Genomic DNA, 17609 nt, shown 5'->3' with positions numbered 1-17609 from the left:
GTGACCCCCCCCCCCCCTACTTCCTGTACGTATTTTCCACAGGGTGAACCCCCCCCCCCTACTTCCTGTACGTATTTTCCACAGGGTGAACCCCCCCCCCCTACTTCCTGTACGTATTTTCCACAGGGTGAACCCCCCCCCCCTACTTCCTGTATGTATTTTCCACATGGTGAACCCCTTCCTGTATATTTGTAAGTGAGAAGGAGCCATTTTGTTTTTTGGTCTTGGACTGTTTTTCTTTGTGTTTGAGACGAATAACGATTCCAGACGACTCAGTCTGTCGTCACGCTGTCCAGCGTTCGCCACTCGACTGACACGGGCTTTACATGGAGTCCCCGCCCCCTGTCAGGTGATCCACGGGGAGGAAGGAGCTGATTGGAGAAGGGCTGTTGATCCTCCCGCCCTCGCTGGCGCCCCATAGGCTAGTGGAATAGTTCAACCCGCCCCAAAGGGAGGAGCTATGGAGGTCGCTGACGTTCCATTGACTGGGCTCCGGGGCGCGGCTGGGGAAGGGGTGGGAACCCTCCAAGGCTCCGCCCATTCGGCTCTGAGAGGAGCCAATGGCCTGCCAGCCCGGGGAGGCAGCGGCCAATGACTGACCTTGTGCAAAGAAACGGTTGATTTCCTCCTCACTTGCAAACTCAGCCAGAATGGTAGTGTTCCCTAGTACGCACCTGAGGAGAGAGAAGAGAGAGGGATGAAGAGGAGAGGGAGAAGAGAGAGGGATGAAGAGGGAGAAGAGAGAGGGATGAAGAGGAGAGAGAGAAGAGAGAGGGATGAAGAGGAGAGAGAGAAGAGAGAGGGATGAAGAGGAGAGGGAGAAGAGAGAGGGATGAAGAGGAGAGGGAGAAGAGAGGGATGAAGAGGAGAGAGAGAAGAGAGAGGGATGAAGAGGGAGAAGAGAGAGGGATGAAGAGGGAGAAGAGAGAGGGATGAAGAGGGAGAAGAGAGAGGGATGAAGAGGGAGAAGAGAGAGGGATGAAGAGGGAGAAGAGAGAGGGGTGAAGAGGGAGAAGAGAGAGGGATGAAGAGGGAGAAGAGAGAGGGATGAAGAGGGAGAAGAGAGAGGGATGAAGAGGGAGAAGAGAGAGGGATGAAGAGGAGAGAGAGGGCGATGAAGAGGAGAGAGAGGGCGATGAAGAGGAGAGAGAGGGCGATGAAGAGGAGAGAGAGGGCGATGAAGAGGAGAGAGAGGGCGATGAAGAGGAGAGAGAGGGCGATGAAGAGGAGAGAGAGGGCGATGAAGAGGAGAGAGAGCGAGGGATGAAGAGGAGAGAGAGCGAGGGATGAAGAGGAGAGAGAGGGCGATGAAGAGGAGAGAGAGGGCGATGAAGAGGAGAGAGAGCGAGGGATGAAGAGGAGAGAGAGGGCGATGAAGAGGAGAGAGAGCGAGGGATGAAGAGGAGGAGGGAGTTGCATGTGTGTGTATAATTGTCTTACATGTGCAGACTCTTCTGTGCCTTGGCTGCCTCGTCCTTGGAGCTGTAACATACGACAGCATTGCCGTGCGGCAGGTTGAGGTGGAATGTAATCAGAGGACCATGTTGCATACAGAGAGTCCTCAGAGTAGAACCATCCATCTGGAGAGAGGGGAGGAGAGGGGAGGGGAGGGAGGGAGGGAGGGAGGAGATGAGGGGAGGGAGGGGAGAGGAGGGGAGGGGAGAGGAGGAGAGGAAAGAGGGGAGGAGGGAGGGAAGGGAGGGAGGGAAGAGAGGAGGAAGGAGGAGATGAGGGGAGGAGATAAGGGGAGGAGAGGAGGGAGGGGAGGAGAGGAGGAGAGAGGAGTTGGAATGGAAGTAACAGCCTTGAAGAAGACAGTCACTAGTCACTTGGTAGTCCTCCAACCAGTCATTGGTCCCATGGTAGTCCTCCAACCAGTCACTAGCCCCTTGGTAGTCCTCCAACCAGTCACTAGCCCATTGGTAGTCCTCCAACCAGTCACTAGCCCATTGGTAGTCCTCCAACCAGTCACTAGCCCATTGGTAGTCCTCCAACCAGTCACTAGCCCCTTGGTAATCCTCCAACCAGTCACTAGTCCCTTGGTAGTCCTCCAACCAGTCACTAGTCCCTTGGTAGTCCTCCAACCAGTCACTAGTCCCTTGGTAGTCCCCACAACCAGTCACTAGCCCCTTGGTAGTCCTCCAACCAGTCACTAGCCCCTTGGTAGTCCTCCAACCAGTCACTAGTCCCTTTGTAGTCCTCCTGAAAGTAGCCAACCAGTCATTGGTCCCTTGGTAGTCCTCCTGAAAGTAGCCAACCAGTCACTAGCCCCTTGGTAGTCCTCCAACCAGTCACTAGTCCCTTGGTAGTCCTCCAACAGGTCACTAGTCCCTTGGTAGTCCTCCAACCAGTCACTAGTCCCTTGGTAGTCCTCATGAAAGTAGCCAATGTCACTAGCCCCTTGGTAGTACTCCTGAAAGTAGCCAACCAGTCACTAGCCCCTTGGTAGTCCTCCAACCAGTCACTAGCCCCTTGGTAGTACTCCAACCAGTCACTAGTCCCTTGGTAGTCCTCCTAAAAGTAGCACACCAGTCACTAGTCCCTTGGTAGTCCTCTAAACAGTCACTAGCCCCTTGGTAGTCCTCCTGAAAGTAGCCAACCAGTCACTAGTCCCTTGGTAGTCCTCCAACCAGTCACTAGCCCCTTGGTAGTCCTCCAACCAGTCACTAGTCCCTTGGTAGTCCTCCAACCAGTCACTAGCCCCTTGGTAGTCCTCCAACCAGTCACTAGCCCCTTGGTAGTCCTCCAACCAGTCACTAGCCCCTTGGTAGTCCTCTAACCAGTCACTAGTCCCTTGGTAGTCCCCCAACCAGTCACTAGTCCCTTGGTAGTCCCCACAACCAGTCACTAGCCCCTTGGTAGTCCTCCAACCAGTCACTAGCCCCTTGGTAGTCCTCCTGAAAGTAGCCAACCAGTCATTGGTCCCTTGGTAGTCCTCCTGAAAGTAGCCAACCAGTCACTAGCCCCTTGGGAGTCCTCCTAAAAGTAGTCAACCAGTCATTGGTCCCTTGGTAGTCGTCCAACCAGTCACTAGCCCCTTGGAAGTCTTCCAACCAGTCACTAGCCCCTTGGTAGTCCTCCAACCAATCACTAGTCCCTTGGTAGTCCTCCAACCAGTCACTAGTCCCTTGGTAGTCCTCCTGAAAGTAGCCAATGTCACTAGCCCCTTGGTAGTCCTCCTAAAAGTAGCCGGCCAGTCACTAGCCCCTTGGTAGTCCTCCAACCAGTCACTAGTCCCTTGGTAGTCCTCCAACCAGTCACTAGTCCCTTGGTAGTCCTCCAACCAGTCACTAGTCCCTTGGTAGTCCTCCTGAAAGTAGCCAATGTCACTAGCCCCTTGGTAGTACTCCTGAAAGTAGCCAACCAGTCACTAGCCCCTTGGTAGTCCTCCAACCAGTCACTAGCCCCTTGGTAGTACTCCAACCAGTCACTAGTCCCTTGGTAGTCCTCCTAAAAGTAGCACACCAGTCACTAGTCCCGTGGTAGTCCTCTAAACAGTCACTAGCCCCTTGGTAGTCCTCCTGAAAGTAGCCAACCAGTCACAAGTCCCTTGGTAGTCCTCCAACCAGTCACTAGCCGCTTGGTAGTCCTCCAACCAGTCACTAGTCCCTTGGTAGTCTTCCAACCAGTCACTAGCCCCTTGGTAGTCCTCCAACCAGTCACTAGCCCCTTGGTAGTCCTCCAACCAGTCACTAGCCCCTTGGTAGTCCTCCAACCAGTCACTAGCCCCTTGGTAGTCCTCCAACCAGTCACTAGTCCCTTGGTAGTCCACCTAAAAGTAACACACCAGTCACTAGTCCCTTGGTAGTCCTCCAAACAGTCACTAGCCCCTTGGTAGTCCTCCTGAAAGTAGCCAACCAGTCACTAGCCCCTTGGTAGTCCTCCAAACAGTCACTAGCCCCTTGGTAGTCCTCCAACCAGTCACTAGTCCCTTGGTAGTCCTCCAACCAGTCACTAGTCCCTTGGTAGTCCTCCTGAAAGTAGCCAACCAGTCATTGGTCCCTTGGTAGTCCTCCTAAAAGTAGTCAACCAGTCATTGGTCCCTTGGTAGTCGTCCAACCAGTCACTAGCCCCTTGGTAGTCTTCCAACCAGTCACTAGCCCCTTGGAAGTCCTCCAACCAGTCACTAGCCCCTTGGTAGTCCTCCAACCAGTCACTAGCCCCTTGGTAGTCCTCCAACCAGTCACTAGTCCCTTGGTAGTCCTCCTAAAAGTAGCCGACCAGTCACTAGCCCCTTGGTAGTCCTCCAACCAGTCACTAGCCCCTTGGTAGTCCTCCAACCAGTCACTAGTCCCTTGGTAGTCATCCAACCAGTCACTAGTCCCTTGGTAGTCCTCCAACCAGTAGCTAGCCCCTTTGTAGTCCTCCAACCAGTCACTAGTCCCTTGGTAGTCATGTAACCAGTCACTAGTCCCTTGGTAGTTCTCCAACCAGTCACTAGCCCCGTGGTAGTCCTCCAGCCCGTCACAAGTCCCTTGGTAGGCCTCCAACCAGTGACTAGTCCCTTGGTAGTCCTCCAACCAGTCACTAGCCCCTTGGTAGTCGTCCTAAAAGTAGTCAACCAGTCATTGGTCCCTTGGTAGTCGTCCAACCAGTCACTAGACCCTTGGTAGTCTTCCAACCAGTCACTAGCCCCTTGGTAGTCCTCCAACCAGTCACTAGCCCCTTGGTAGTCCTCCAACCAGTCACTAGCCCCTTGGTAGTCCTCCAACCAGTCACTAGTCCCTTGGTAGTCCTCCTAAAAGTAGCCGACCAGTCACTAGCCCCTTGGTAGTCCTCCAACCAGTCACTAGCCCCTTGGTAGTCCTCCAACCAGTCACTAGTCCCTTGGTAGTCCTCCAACCAGTCACTAGTCCCTTGGTAGTCCTCCAACCAGTCACTAGTCCCTTGGTAGTCCTCCAACCAGTCACTAGCCCCTTGGTAGTCCTCCAACCAGTCACTAGCCCCTTGGTAGTCCTCCAACCAGTCACTAGCCCATTGGTAGTCCTCCAACCAGTCACTAGCCCATTGGTAGTCCTCCAACCAGTCACTAGCCCATTGGTAGTCCTCCAACCAGTCACTAGCCCCTTGGTAATCCTCCAACCAGTCACTAGTCCCTTGGTAGTCCTCCAACCAGTCACTAGTCCCTTGGTAGTCCTCCAACCAGTCACTAGTCCCTTGGTAGTCCCCACAACCAGTCACTAGCCCCTTGGTAGTCCTCCAACCAGTCACTAGCCCCTTGGTAGTCCTCCAACCAGTCACTAGTCCCTTTGTAGTCCTCCTGAAAGTAGCCAACCAGTCATTGGTCCCTTGGTAGTCCTCCTGAAAGTAGCCAACCAGTCACTAGCCCCTTGGTAGTCCTCCAACCAGTCACTAGTCCCTTGGTAGTCCTCCAACAGGTCACTAGTCCCTTGGTAGTCCTCCAACCAGTCACTAGTCCCTTGGTAGTCCTCATGAAAGTAGCCAATGTCACTAGCCCCTTGGTAGTACTCCTGAAAGTAGCCAACCAGTCACTAGCCCCTTGGTAGTCCTCCAACCAGTCACTAGCCCCTTGGTAGTACTCCAACCAGTCACTAGTCCCTTGGTAGTCCTCCTAAAAGTAGCACACCAGTCACTAGTCCCTTGGTAGTCCTCTAAACAGTCACTAGCCCCTTGGTAGTCCTCCTGAAAGTAGCCAACCAGTCACTAGTCCCTTGGTAGTCCTCCAACCAGTCACTAGCCCCTTGGTAGTCCTCCAACCAGTCACTAGTCCCTTGGTAGTCCTCCAACCAGTCACTAGCCCCTTGGTAGTCCTCCAACCAGTCACTAGCCCCTTGGTAGTCCTCCAACCAGTCACCAGCCCCTTGGTAGTCCTCCAACCAGTCACTAGCCCCTTGGTAGTCCTCTAACCAGTCACTAGTCCCTTGGTAGTCCCCCAACCAGTCACTAGTCCCTTGGTAGTCCCCACAACCAGTCACTAGCCCCTTGGTAGTCCTCCAACCAGTCACTAGCCCCTTGGTAGTCCTCCTGAAAGTAGCCAACCAGTCATTGGTCCCTTGGTAGTCCTCCTGAAAGTAGCCAACCAGTCACTAGCCCCTTGGGAGTCCTCCTAAAAGTAGTCAACCAGTCATTGGTCCCTTGGTAGTCGTCCAACCAGTCACTAGCCCCTTGGAAGTCTTCCAACCAGTCACTAGCCCCTTGGTAGTCCTCCAACCAATCACTAGTCCCTTGGTAGTCCTCCAACCAGTCACTAGTCCCTTGGTAGTCCTCCTGAAAGTAGCCAATGTCACTAGCCCCTTGGTAGTCCTCCTAAAAGTAGCCGGCCAGTCACTAGCCCCTTGGTAGTCCTCCAACCAGTCACTAGTCCCTTGGTAGTCCTCCAACCAGTCACTAGTCCCTTGGTAGTCCTCCAACCAGTCACTAGTCCCTTGGTAGTCCTCCTGAAAGTAGCCAATGTCACTAGCCCCTTGGTAGTACTCCTGAAAGTAGCCAACCAGTCACTAGCCCCTTGGTAGTCCTCCAACCAGTCACTAGCCCCTTGGTAGTACTCCAACCAGTCACTAGTCCCTTGGTAGTCCTCCTAAAAGTAGCACACCAGTCACTAGTCCCGTGGTAGTCCTCTAAACAGTCACTAGCCCCTTGGTAGTCCTCCTGAAAGTAGCCAACCAGTCACAAGTCCCTTGGTAGTCCTCCAACCAGTCACTAGCCGCTTGGTAGTCCTCCAACCAGTCACTAGTCCCTTGGTAGTCTTCCAACCAGTCACTAGCCCCTTGGTAGTCCTCCAACCAGTCACTAGCCCCTTGGTAGTCCTCCAACCAGTCACTAGCCCCTTGGTAGTCCTCCAACCAGTCACTAGCCCCTTGGTAGTCCTCCAACCAGTCACTAGTCCCTTGGTAGTCCACCTAAAAGTAACACACCAGTCACTAGTCCCTTGGTAGTCCTCCAAACAGTCACTAGCCCCTTGGTAGTCCTCCTGAAAGTAGCCAACCAGTCACTAGCCCCTTGGTAGTCCTCCAAACAGTCACTAGCCCCTTGGTAGTCCTCCAACCAGTCACTAGTCCCTTGGTAGTCCTCCAACCAGTCACTAGTCCCTTGGTAGTCCTCCTGAAAGTAGCCAACCAGTCATTGGTCCCTTGGTAGTCCTCCTAAAAGTAGTCAACCAGTCATTGGTCCCTTGGTAGTCGTCCAACCAGTCACTAGCCCCTTGGTAGTCTTCCAACCAGTCACTAGCCCCTTGGAAGTCCTCCAACCAGTCACTAGCCCCTTGGTAGTCCTCCAACCAGTCACTAGCCCCTTGGTAGTCCTCCAACCAGTCACTAGTCCCTTGGTAGTCCTCCTAAAAGTAGCCGACCAGTCACTAGCCCCTTGGTAGTCCTCCAACCAGTCACTAGCCCCTTGGTAGTCCTCCAACCAGTCACTAGTCCCTTGGTAGTCATCCAACCAGTCACTAGTCCCTTGGTAGTCCTCCAACCAGTAGCTAGCCCCTTTGTAGTCCTCCAACCAGTCACTAGTCCCTTGGTAGTCATGTAACCAGTCACTAGTCCCTTGGTAGTTCTCCAACCAGTCACTAGCCCCGTGGTAGTCCTCCAGCCCGTCACAAGTCCCTTGGTAGGCCTCCAACCAGTGACTAGTCCCTTGGTAGTCCTCCAACCAGTCACTAGCCCCTTGGTAGTCGTCCTAAAAGTAGTCAACCAGTCATTGGTCCCTTGGTAGTCGTCCAACCAGTCACTAGACCCTTGGTAGTCTTCCAACCAGTCACTAGCCCCTTGGTAGTCCTCCAACCAGTCACTAGCCCCTTGGTAGTCCTCCAACCAGTCACTAGCCCCTTGGTAGTCCTCCAACCAGTCACTAGTCCCTTGGTAGTCCTCCTAAAAGTAGCCGACCAGTCACTAGCCCCTTGGTAGTCCTCCAACCAGTCACTAGCCCCTTGGTAGTCCTCCAACCAGTCACTAGTCCCTTGGTAGTCCTCCAACCAGTCACTAGTCCCTTGGTAGTCCTCCAACCAGTCACTAGTCCCTTGGTAGTCCTCCAACCAGTCACTAGCCCCTTGGTAGTCCTCCAACCAGTCACTAGCCCCTTGGTAGTCCTCCAACCAGTCACTAGCCCCTTGATAGTCGTCCAACCAGTCACTAGCACCTTGGTAGTCCTCCAACCAGTCACTAGTCCCTTGGTAGTCCTCCAACCAGTCACTAGCCCCTTGGTAGTCCTTCAACCAGTCACTAGTCCCTTGGTAGTCCTCCAACCAGTCACTAGTCCCTTGGTAGTCCTCCAACCAGTCACTAGCCCCTTGGTAGGCCTCCAACCAGTGACTAGTCCCTTGGTAGTCCTCCTGAAAGTAGTCAACCAGTCATTGGTCACATGGTAGTCCTCCAACCAGTCACTAGTCCCTTGGAAGTCCTCCAACCAGTCACTAGCCCCTTGGTAGTCATCCAACCAGGCACTAGTCCCTTGGTAGTCCTCCAACCAGGCACTAGTCACTTGGTAGTCCTCCAACCAGTCACTAGCCCCTTGGTAGTCCTCCAACCAGTCACTAGCCCCTTGGTAGTCCTCCAACCAGTCACTAGCCCCTTGGTAGTCCTCCAACCAGTCACTAGCCCCTTGGTAGTCCTCCAACCAGTCACTAGCCCCTTGGTAGTCCTCCAACCAGTCACTAGTCCCTTGGTAGTCCTCCAACCAGTCACTAGTCCCTTGGTAGTCCTCCAACCAGTCACTAGCCCCTTGGTAGTCCTCCAACCAGTCACTAGCCCCTTGGTAGGCCTCCAACCAGTGACTAGTCCCTTGGTAGTCCTCCAACCAGTCTCTAGCTCCTTGGTAGTCCTCCTAAAAGTAGTCAACCAGTCATTGGTCCCTTGGTAGTCCTCCAACCAGTCACTAGTCCCTTGGAAGTCCTCCAACCAGTCACTTAGCCCCTTGGTAGTCCTCCAACCAGTCACCAGCCCCTTGGTGGTAGTCCTAAAAGTAGTAAACCAGTCATTGGTCCCTTGGTAGTCCTCCAACCAGTCACTAGTCCCTTGGTAGTCCTCCAACCAGTCACTAGTCCTTGGGTAGTCCTCCAACCAGTCACTAGTCCCTTGGTAGTCATCCAACCAGTCACTAGCCCCTTGGTAGTCCTCCAACCAGTCACTAGTCCCTTGGTAGTCCTCCTAAAAGTATCAAACCATGTTTTCCCTATTTCATGACACTGTTGCACATTTGCTGTTGTAGCTAATATGTTGAATTATACAAAAGAGAGATTTTCTGACTAAGTCCCCACTGGTCAAGTCAGAGTCAAGTCCTACAACACTGGTAGATAGTAGGCCAGAGTGTGTGAGTGTGTGTGTTTACCTGAGTTGTGAGATTCTTGAGAACGAGCCAGTTGGTTCTCCCTGAGCTGCTGCTACCGTCACTCCAACTACAACCTGAGTGGCAGGAGAGAACAGACGATTATTACCAAGACACACTTGATTTCCACTACAGGGCCAATCCGTACCCTACCGACTCTGGGGGGGCCAATCCGTACCCTACCGACTCTGGGGGGGCCAATCCGTACCCTACCGACTCTGGGGGGGCCAATCCGTACCCTACCGACTCTGGGGGGGCCAATCCGTACCCTACCGACTATGGGGGGCCAAATCCGTACCTTACCGGCTCTGCGGGGCCAACCCGTACCCTACCGGCTCTGGGGGGGGGGCAATCCGTACCCTGCCGGCTCTGGGGGGGGGGGGGGGGGGGGGGGCAGTCCGTACCCTACCGGCTCTGGGGGGCAAATCCGTACCCTACCGGCTCTGGTGTTTGTTCTCCCATGATCCTTTGTGCCATGGTTCCAGGAACTATAGGCACCTTCGGAAAGTATTCAGACCCCTTGACTTTTTCCACATTTTGTTAAGTTACAGTCTTATTCTAAAATTGATGAAATTGTTCCCCCCCCCCCCCCCCCTTCATCAATCTCCATCATTACGGGTTATTGTGATGTCATTACGGGGTGTTGGGATGTCATTACGGGGTGTTGGGATGTCATTACGGGGTGTTGGGATGTCATTACGGGGTGTTGGGATGTCATTACGGGGTGTTGGGATGTCATTACGGGGTGTCCCTGAATTCCTATCGGACCTTGTAGTCATAGCGGATAATATTCTAATCTTTGGTGACTTTAATATTCACATGGAAAAGTCCACAGACCCACTCCAAAAGGCTTTCGGAGCCATCATCGACTCAGTGGGTTTTGTCCAACATGTCTCTGGACCCACTCACTGTCACAGTCATACGCTGGACCTAGTTTTGTCCCATGGAATAAATGTTGTGGATCTTAATGTTTTTCCTCATAATCCTGGACTATCGGACCACCATTTTATTACGTTTGCAATTGCAACAAATAATCTGCTCAGACCCCAACCAAGGATCATCAAAAGTCGTGCTATAAATTCACAGACAACACAAAGATTCCTTGATGTCCTTCCAGACTCCTTCTGCCTACCCAAGGACGCCAGAGGACAAAAATCAGTTAACCACCTAACTGAGGAACTCAACTTAACCTTGCGCAATACCCTAGATGCAGTTGCACCCCTAAAAACTAAAAACATTTCTCATAAGAAACTAGCTCCCTGGTACACAGAAAATACCCGAGCTCTGAAGCAAGCTTCCAGAAAATTGGAACGGAAATGGCGCCACACCAAACTGGAAGTCTTCCGACTAGCTTGGAAAGACAGTACTGTGCAGTACCGAAGAGCCCTTACTGCTGCTCGATCATCCTATTTTTCTAACTTAATTGAGGAAAATAAGAACAATCCGAAATTCCTTTTTGATACTGTCGCAAAGCTAACTAAAAAGCAGCATTCCCCAAGAGAGGATGACTTTCACTTTAGCAGTGATAAATTCATGAACTTCTTTGAGGAAAAGATTATGATTATTAGAAAGCAAATTACGGACTCTTCCTTAAATCTGCGTATTCCTTCAAAGCTCAGTTGTCCTGAGTCTGCACAACTCTGCCAGGACCTAGGATCAAGAGAGACACTCAAGTGTTTTAGTACTATATCTCTTGACACAATGATGAAAATAATCATGGCCTCTAAACCTTCAAGCTGCATACTGGACCCTATTCCAACTAAACTACTGAAAGAGCTGCTTCCTGTGCTTGGCCCTCCTATGTTGAACATAATAAACGGCTCTCTATCCACCGGATGTGTACCAAACTCACTAAAAGTGGCAGTAATAAAGCCTCTCTTGAAAAAGCCAAACCTTGACCCAGAAAATATAAAAAACTATCGGCCTATATCGAATCTTCCATTCCTCTCAAAAATTTTAGAAAAGGCTGTTGCGCAACAACTCACTGCCTTCCTGAAGACAAACAATGTATACGAAATGCTTCAGTCTGGTTTTAGACCCCATCATAGCACTGAGACGGCACTTGTGAAGGTGGTAAATGACATTTTAATGGCATCGGACCGAGGCTCTGCATCTGTCCTTGTGCTCCTAGACCTTAGTGCTGCTTTTGATACCATCGATCACCACATTCTTTTGGAAAGATTGGAAACCCAAATTGGTCTACACGGACAAGTTCTGGCCTGGTTTAGATCTTATCTGTCGGAAAGATATCAGTTTGTCTCTGTGAATGGTCTGTCCTCTGACAAATCAACTGTAAATTTCGGTGTTCCTCAAGGTTCCGTTTTAGGACCACTATTGTTTTCACTATATATTTTACCTCTTGGGGATGTTATTCGAAAACATAATGTTAACTTTCACTGCTATGCGGATGACACACAGCTGTACATTTCAATTAAACATGGTGAAGCCCCAAAATTGCCCTTGCTAGAAGAATGTGTTTCAGACATAAGGAAGTGGATGGCTGCAAACTTTCTACTTTTAAACTCGGACAAAACAGAGATGCTTGTTCTAGGTCCCAAGAAACAAAGAGATCTTCTGTTGAATCTGACAATTAATCTTAATGGTTGTACAGTCGTCTCAAATAAAACTGTGAAGGACCTCGGCGTTACTCTGGACCCTGATCTCTCTTTTGAAGAACATATCAAGACCATTTCAAGGACAGCTTTTTTCCATCTACGTAACATTGCAAAAATCAGGAACTTTCTGTCCAAAAATGATGCAGAAAAATTAATCCATGCTTTTGTCACTTCCAGGTTAGACTACTGCAATGCTCTACTTTCCGGCTACCCGGATAAAGCACTAAATAAACTTCAGTTAGTGCTAAATACGGCTGCTAGAATCCTGACTAGAACCAAAAAATTTGATCATATTACTCCAGTGCTAGCCTCTCTACACTGGCTTCCTGTCAAAGCAAGGGCTGATTTCAAGGTTTTACTGCTAACCTACAAAGCATTACATGGGCTTGCTCCTATCTATCTCTCTGATTTGGTCCTGCCGTACATACCTACACATACGCTACGGTCACAAGACGCAGGCCTCCTAATTGTCCCTAGAATTTTTAAGCAAACAGCTGGAGGCAGGGCTTTCTCCTATAGAGCTCCATTTTTATGGAACGGTCTGCCTACCCATGTCAGAGACGCAAACTCGGTCTCAACCTTTAAGTCTCTACTGAAGACTCATCTCTTCAGTGGGTCATATGATTGAGTGTAGTCTGGCCCAGGAGTGGGAGGGTGAACGGAAAGGCTCTGGAGCAACGAACCACCCTTGCTGTCTCTGCCTGGCCGGTTCCCCTCTTTCCACTGGGATTCTCTGCCTCTAACCCTATTACAGGGGCTGAGTCACTGGCTTTACTGGGGCTCTCTCATGCCGTCCCTGGAGGAGGTGCGTCACCTGAGTGGGTTGAGTCACTGATGTGGTCATCCTGTCTGGGTTGGCGCCCCCCCCCCCCCCCTTGGGTTGTGCCGTGGCAGAGGTCTTTGTGGGCTATACTCAGCCTTGTCTCAGGATGGTAAGTTGGTGGTTGAAGATATCCCTCTAGTGGTGTGGGGGCTGTGCTTTGGCAAAGTGGGTGGGGTTATATCCTTCCTGTTTGGCCCTGTCCGGGGGTGTCCTCGGAGTGGGCCACAGTGTCTCCTGACCCCTCCTGTCTCAGCCTCCAGTATTTATGCTGCAGTAGTTTATGTGTCGGGGGGCTAGGGTCAGTTTGTTATATCTGGAGTACTTCTCCTGTCCTATTCGAATCTAAGTGTGCGTTCTCTAATTCTCTCCTTCTCTCTTTCTCTCTCTCGGAGGACCTGAGCCCTAGGACCATGCCCCAGGACTACCTGACATGATGACTCCTTGCTGTCCCCAGTCCACCTGGCTGTGCTGCTGCTCCAGTTTCAACTGTTCTGCCTTATTATTATTCGACCATGCTGATCATTTATGAACATTTGAACATCTTGGCCATGTTCTGTTATAATCTCCACCCGGCACAGCCAGAAGAGGACTGGCCATCCCACATATGCTCTCTCTAATTCTCTCTTTCTTTCTCTCTCTCGGAGGACCTGAGCCCTAGGACCATGCCCCAGGAATACCTGACATGATGACTCCTTGCTGTCCCCAGTCCACCTGACTGTGCTGCTGCTCCAGTTTCAACTATTCTGCCTTATTATTATTCGACCATGCTGGTCATTTATGAACATTTGAACATCTTGACCATGTTTTGTTATAATCTCCACCCGGCACAGCCAGAAGAGGACTGGCCACCCCACATAGCCTGGTTCCTCTCTAGGTTTCTTCCTAGGTTTTGGCCTTTCTAGGGAGTTTTTCCTAGCCACCGTGCTTCTTCACCTGCATTGCTTGCTGTTTGGGGTTTTAGGCTGGGTTTCTGTACAGCACTTTGAGATATCAGCTGATGTACGAAGGGCTATATAAAATAAATTTGATTGATTGATTGATTGTTGGGATGTCATTACGGGGTATTGTGATGTCATTACGGGGTATTGTGATGTCATTACGGGGTATTGGGATGTCATTACGGGGTATTGGGATGTCATTACGGGGTATTGGGATGTCATTACGGGGTGTTGTGATGTCATTACGGGGTATTGGGATGTCATTACGGGGATGTCATTACGGGGTGTTGGGATGTCATTACGGGGTGTTGGGATGTCATTACGGGGTGTTGGGATGTCATTACGGGGTGTTGGGATGTCATTACGGGGTGTTGGGATGTCATTACGGGTGTTGGGATGTCATTACGGGGTGTTGGGATGTCATTACGGGGTATTGTGATGTCATTACGGGGTATTGGGATGTCATTACGGGGTATTGGGATGTCAATACGGGGTATTGGGATGTCATTACGGGGTATTGGGATGTCATTACGGGGTATTGGGATGTCATTACGGGGTATTGGGATGTCATTACGGGGTATTGGGATGTCATTACGGGGTGTTGTGATGTCATTACGGGGTATTGGGATGTCATTACGGGGTATTGGGATGTCATTACGGGGTATTGGGATGTCATTACGGGGTATTGGGATGTCATTACGGGGTGTTGGGATGTCATTACGGGGTGTTGTGATGTCATTACGGGGTGTTGTGATGTCATTACGGGGTGTTGTGATGTCATTACGGGGTGTTGTGATGTCATTACGGGGTGTTGTGATGTCATTACGGGGTGTTGTGATGTCATTACGGGGTATTGGGATGTCATTACGGGGTGTTGTGATGTCATTACGGGGTATTGGGATGTCATTACGGGGTGTTGTGATGTCATTACGGGGTGTTGTGATGTCATTACGGGGTGTTGTGATGTCATTACGGGGTGTTGTGATGTCATTACGGGGTATTGGGATGTCATTACGGGGTGTTGTGATGTCATTACGGGGTGTTGTGATGTCATTACGGGGTGTTGTGATGTCATTACGGGGTGTTGTGATGTCATTACGGGGTGTTGTGATGTCATTACGGGGTATTGGGATGTCATTACGGGGTATTGGGATGTCATTACGGGGATGTCATTACGGGGATGTCATTACGGGGTGTTGGGATGTCATTACGGGGTGTTGGGATGTCATTACGGGGTATTGGGATGTCATTACGGGGTATTGGGATGTCATTACGGGGTGTTGTGATGTCATTACGGGGTGTTGTGATGTCATTACGGGGTGTTGTGATGTCATTACGGGGTATTGTGATGTCATTACGGGGTGTTGTGATGTCATTACGGGGTATTGTGATGTCATTACGGGGTATTGGGATGTCATTACGGGGTGTTGTGATGTCATTACGGGGTGTTGTGATGTCATTACGGGGTGTTGTGATGTCATTACGGGGTGTTGTGATGTCATTACGGGGTGTCGGGATGTCATTACGGGGTATTGTGATGTCATTACGGGGTGTTGTGATGTCATTACGGGGTGTTGGGATGTCATTACGGGGTGTTGGGATGTCATTACGGGGTGTTGGGATGTCATTACGGGGTGTTGTGATGTCATTACGGGGTGTTGTGATGTCATTACGGGGTGTTGTGATGTCATTACGGGGTGTTGTGATGTCATTACGGGGTGTTGTGATGTCATTACGGGGTGTTGTGATGTCATTACGGGGTGTTGTGATGTCATTACGGGGTGTTGTGATGTCATTACGGGGTGTTGTGTGTAGATTGATGAGGGAACATAATATTGAATCCATTTTACTGTAAAACGTAACAAAAGGTGGAAAAAGGTACTTCAGGTGTGAAACAGCTTGAATTAGGCAACACACACACACACACACACACACACACACACACACACATTTCCCCCCACACACACACACACACACACACACACACATTTCCCCCCACACACACACACACACACACACATTTCCCCCCACACACACACACACACATTTCCCCCCACACACACACACACACACACACACACACACACACACACACACACATTTCCCCCCACACACACACACACACACACATTTCCCCCCACACACACACATTTCCCCACACGCACACACACACACATTTCCCCACACACACACATTTCCCCACACACACACACACACACACACACATTTCCCCACACACACACACACACACACATTTCCCCACACACACACACACATTTCCCCACACAAACACACACACATTTCCCCACACCGTTTAACACATCTGCACCCCCTGTTACAGGCAGTCTCACCAGGCGTGTATCTGGAGTCAGAGTGCCCCCAGCCCCCCAAGCGGAGAGGAGCTTCCCCCCAGGGTGGAGGGGGTTTCTGAGGGTGGCTGGTGAGGCCGGGAGGGGGGCGGGAAGGGGCTGAAAGACCTTTAGGAGCCAGAGGGACCTTCCACAGCTCATGGGCCAGAGACGAGTTACACCCTCCTGGAGACCATTTAGACTCTCCTGACCTGACTGGAGAGGGAGAGAGAGAGGGGGAGGAGAGAGAGAGGGGGAGGAGAGAGAGAGGGGGAGGAGAGAGGGGGGAGGAGAGAGAGAGGGGGAGGAGAGAGGGGGGAGGGAGGAGAGAGAGAGGGGGGAGGGAGAGGAGAGAGAGAGGGGGAGGAGAGAGGGGGAGGGAGAGGAGAGAGAGGGGGGAGGAGAGAGGGGGGAGGGAGAGGAGAGAGAGGGAGAGAGGGAGGAGAGAGAGAAGAGAGAGGAGAGAGGGGGAAGAGAGAGGGGGAAGAGAGAGGGGGAAGAGAGGGGGAAGAGAGAGGGGGAAGAAAGAGGGGGAAGAAAGAGGGGGAAGAAAGAGGGGGAAGAAAGAGGGGGAAGAAAGAGGGGGAAGAAAGAGGGGGAAGAGAGAGGGGGAAGAGAGAGGGGGAAGAGAGAGGGGGAAGAAAGAGGGGGAAGAAAGAGGGGGAAGAGAGAGGGGGAAGAGAGAGGGGAGGAGAGAGGGGGAAGAGAGAGGGGGAAGAGAGAGGGGGAGGAGAGAGGGGGAGGAGAGAGGGGGAGGAGAGAGGGGGAGGAGAGAGGGGGAGGAGAGAGGGGGAAGAGAGAGGGGGAAGAGAGAGGGGGAAGAGAGAGGGGGAAGAGAGAGGGAAGAGAGAGAGAGAGAGAGAGAGAGAGGGGGAGGAGAGAGAGAGAGGGGGGAGAGAGAGAGAGGGGGAAGAGAGAGGGGGAAGAGAGAGGGGGAAGAGAGAGGGGGAAGAGAGAGGGAAGAGAGAGAGAGGGAGAAGGGGGAGGAGAGAGGGAGAACAATCCATAAGGTGGTAAATGACCTGAATTGATAATGACAGAAGGAGAAGTTTACAACAATGTGATTTATACCTCCAATGTGATGGTTGCAACCATTATCAATCACCCATATTAACAAACTGATTTAAATTCTCTAGTATAGACTACTGATCATAATGAACAATCATTTTCTATTTATCGTCCCAGCTGAGAGTCAGACCTACCCGTAGTGGGGAGAGTCAGACCTACCCGTAGTGGGGAGAGTCAGACCTACCCGTAGTGGGGAGAGTCAGACCTACCCGTAGTGGGGAGAGTCAGACCTACCCGTAGTGGGGAGAGTCAGGCCTACCCGTAGTGGGGAGTGTCAGGCCTACCCGTAGTGGGGAGAGTCAGGCCTACCCGTAGTGGGGAGAGTCAGGCCTACCCGTAGTGGGGAGAGTCAGGCCTACCCGTAGTGGGGAGAGTCAGGCCTACCCGTAGTGGGGAGAGTCAGGCCTACCCGTAGTGGGGAGAGTCAGGCCTACCCGTAGTGGGGAGAGTCAGGCCTACCCGTAGTGGGGAGAGTCAGGCCTACCCGTAGTGGGGAGAGTCAGGCCTACCCGTAGTGGGGAGAGTCAGGCCTACCCGT

At 51.7% G+C, this 17609-nt stretch overlaps 1 protein-coding gene across 1 annotated transcript in view; it reads right to left on the bottom strand.

The window, feature by feature from the left end:
• Window positions 1–209: 209 nt before the first annotated feature.
• LOC139421669 (trinucleotide repeat-containing gene 6A protein-like) overlaps window positions 210–17609 on the bottom strand; it is a 105419-nt gene continuing 88019 nt past the window's right edge. The window contains exons 20-23 of the mRNA XM_071172762.1: window positions 16007–16219; window positions 9283–9356; window positions 1441–1580; window positions 210–674 (exon numbers count right to left, since the gene is read on the bottom strand). Coding sequence (XP_071028863.1) covers window positions 323–674; window positions 1441–1580; window positions 9283–9356; window positions 16007–16219 — 779 coding nt within the window. The 3' untranslated portion in view covers window positions 210–322. The remainder of the gene's footprint in view (window positions 675–1440; window positions 1581–9282; window positions 9357–16006; window positions 16220–17609) is intronic.

The sequence above is a fragment of the Oncorhynchus clarkii genome, chromosome 12 (genome assembly GCF_045791955.1).
Source record: "Oncorhynchus clarkii lewisi isolate Uvic-CL-2024 chromosome 12, UVic_Ocla_1.0, whole genome shotgun sequence".
NCBI classification, from domain to species: domain Eukaryota; kingdom Metazoa; phylum Chordata; class Actinopteri; order Salmoniformes; family Salmonidae; genus Oncorhynchus; species Oncorhynchus clarkii.
This window is presented reverse-complemented; position numbering and strand designations above follow the sequence as displayed.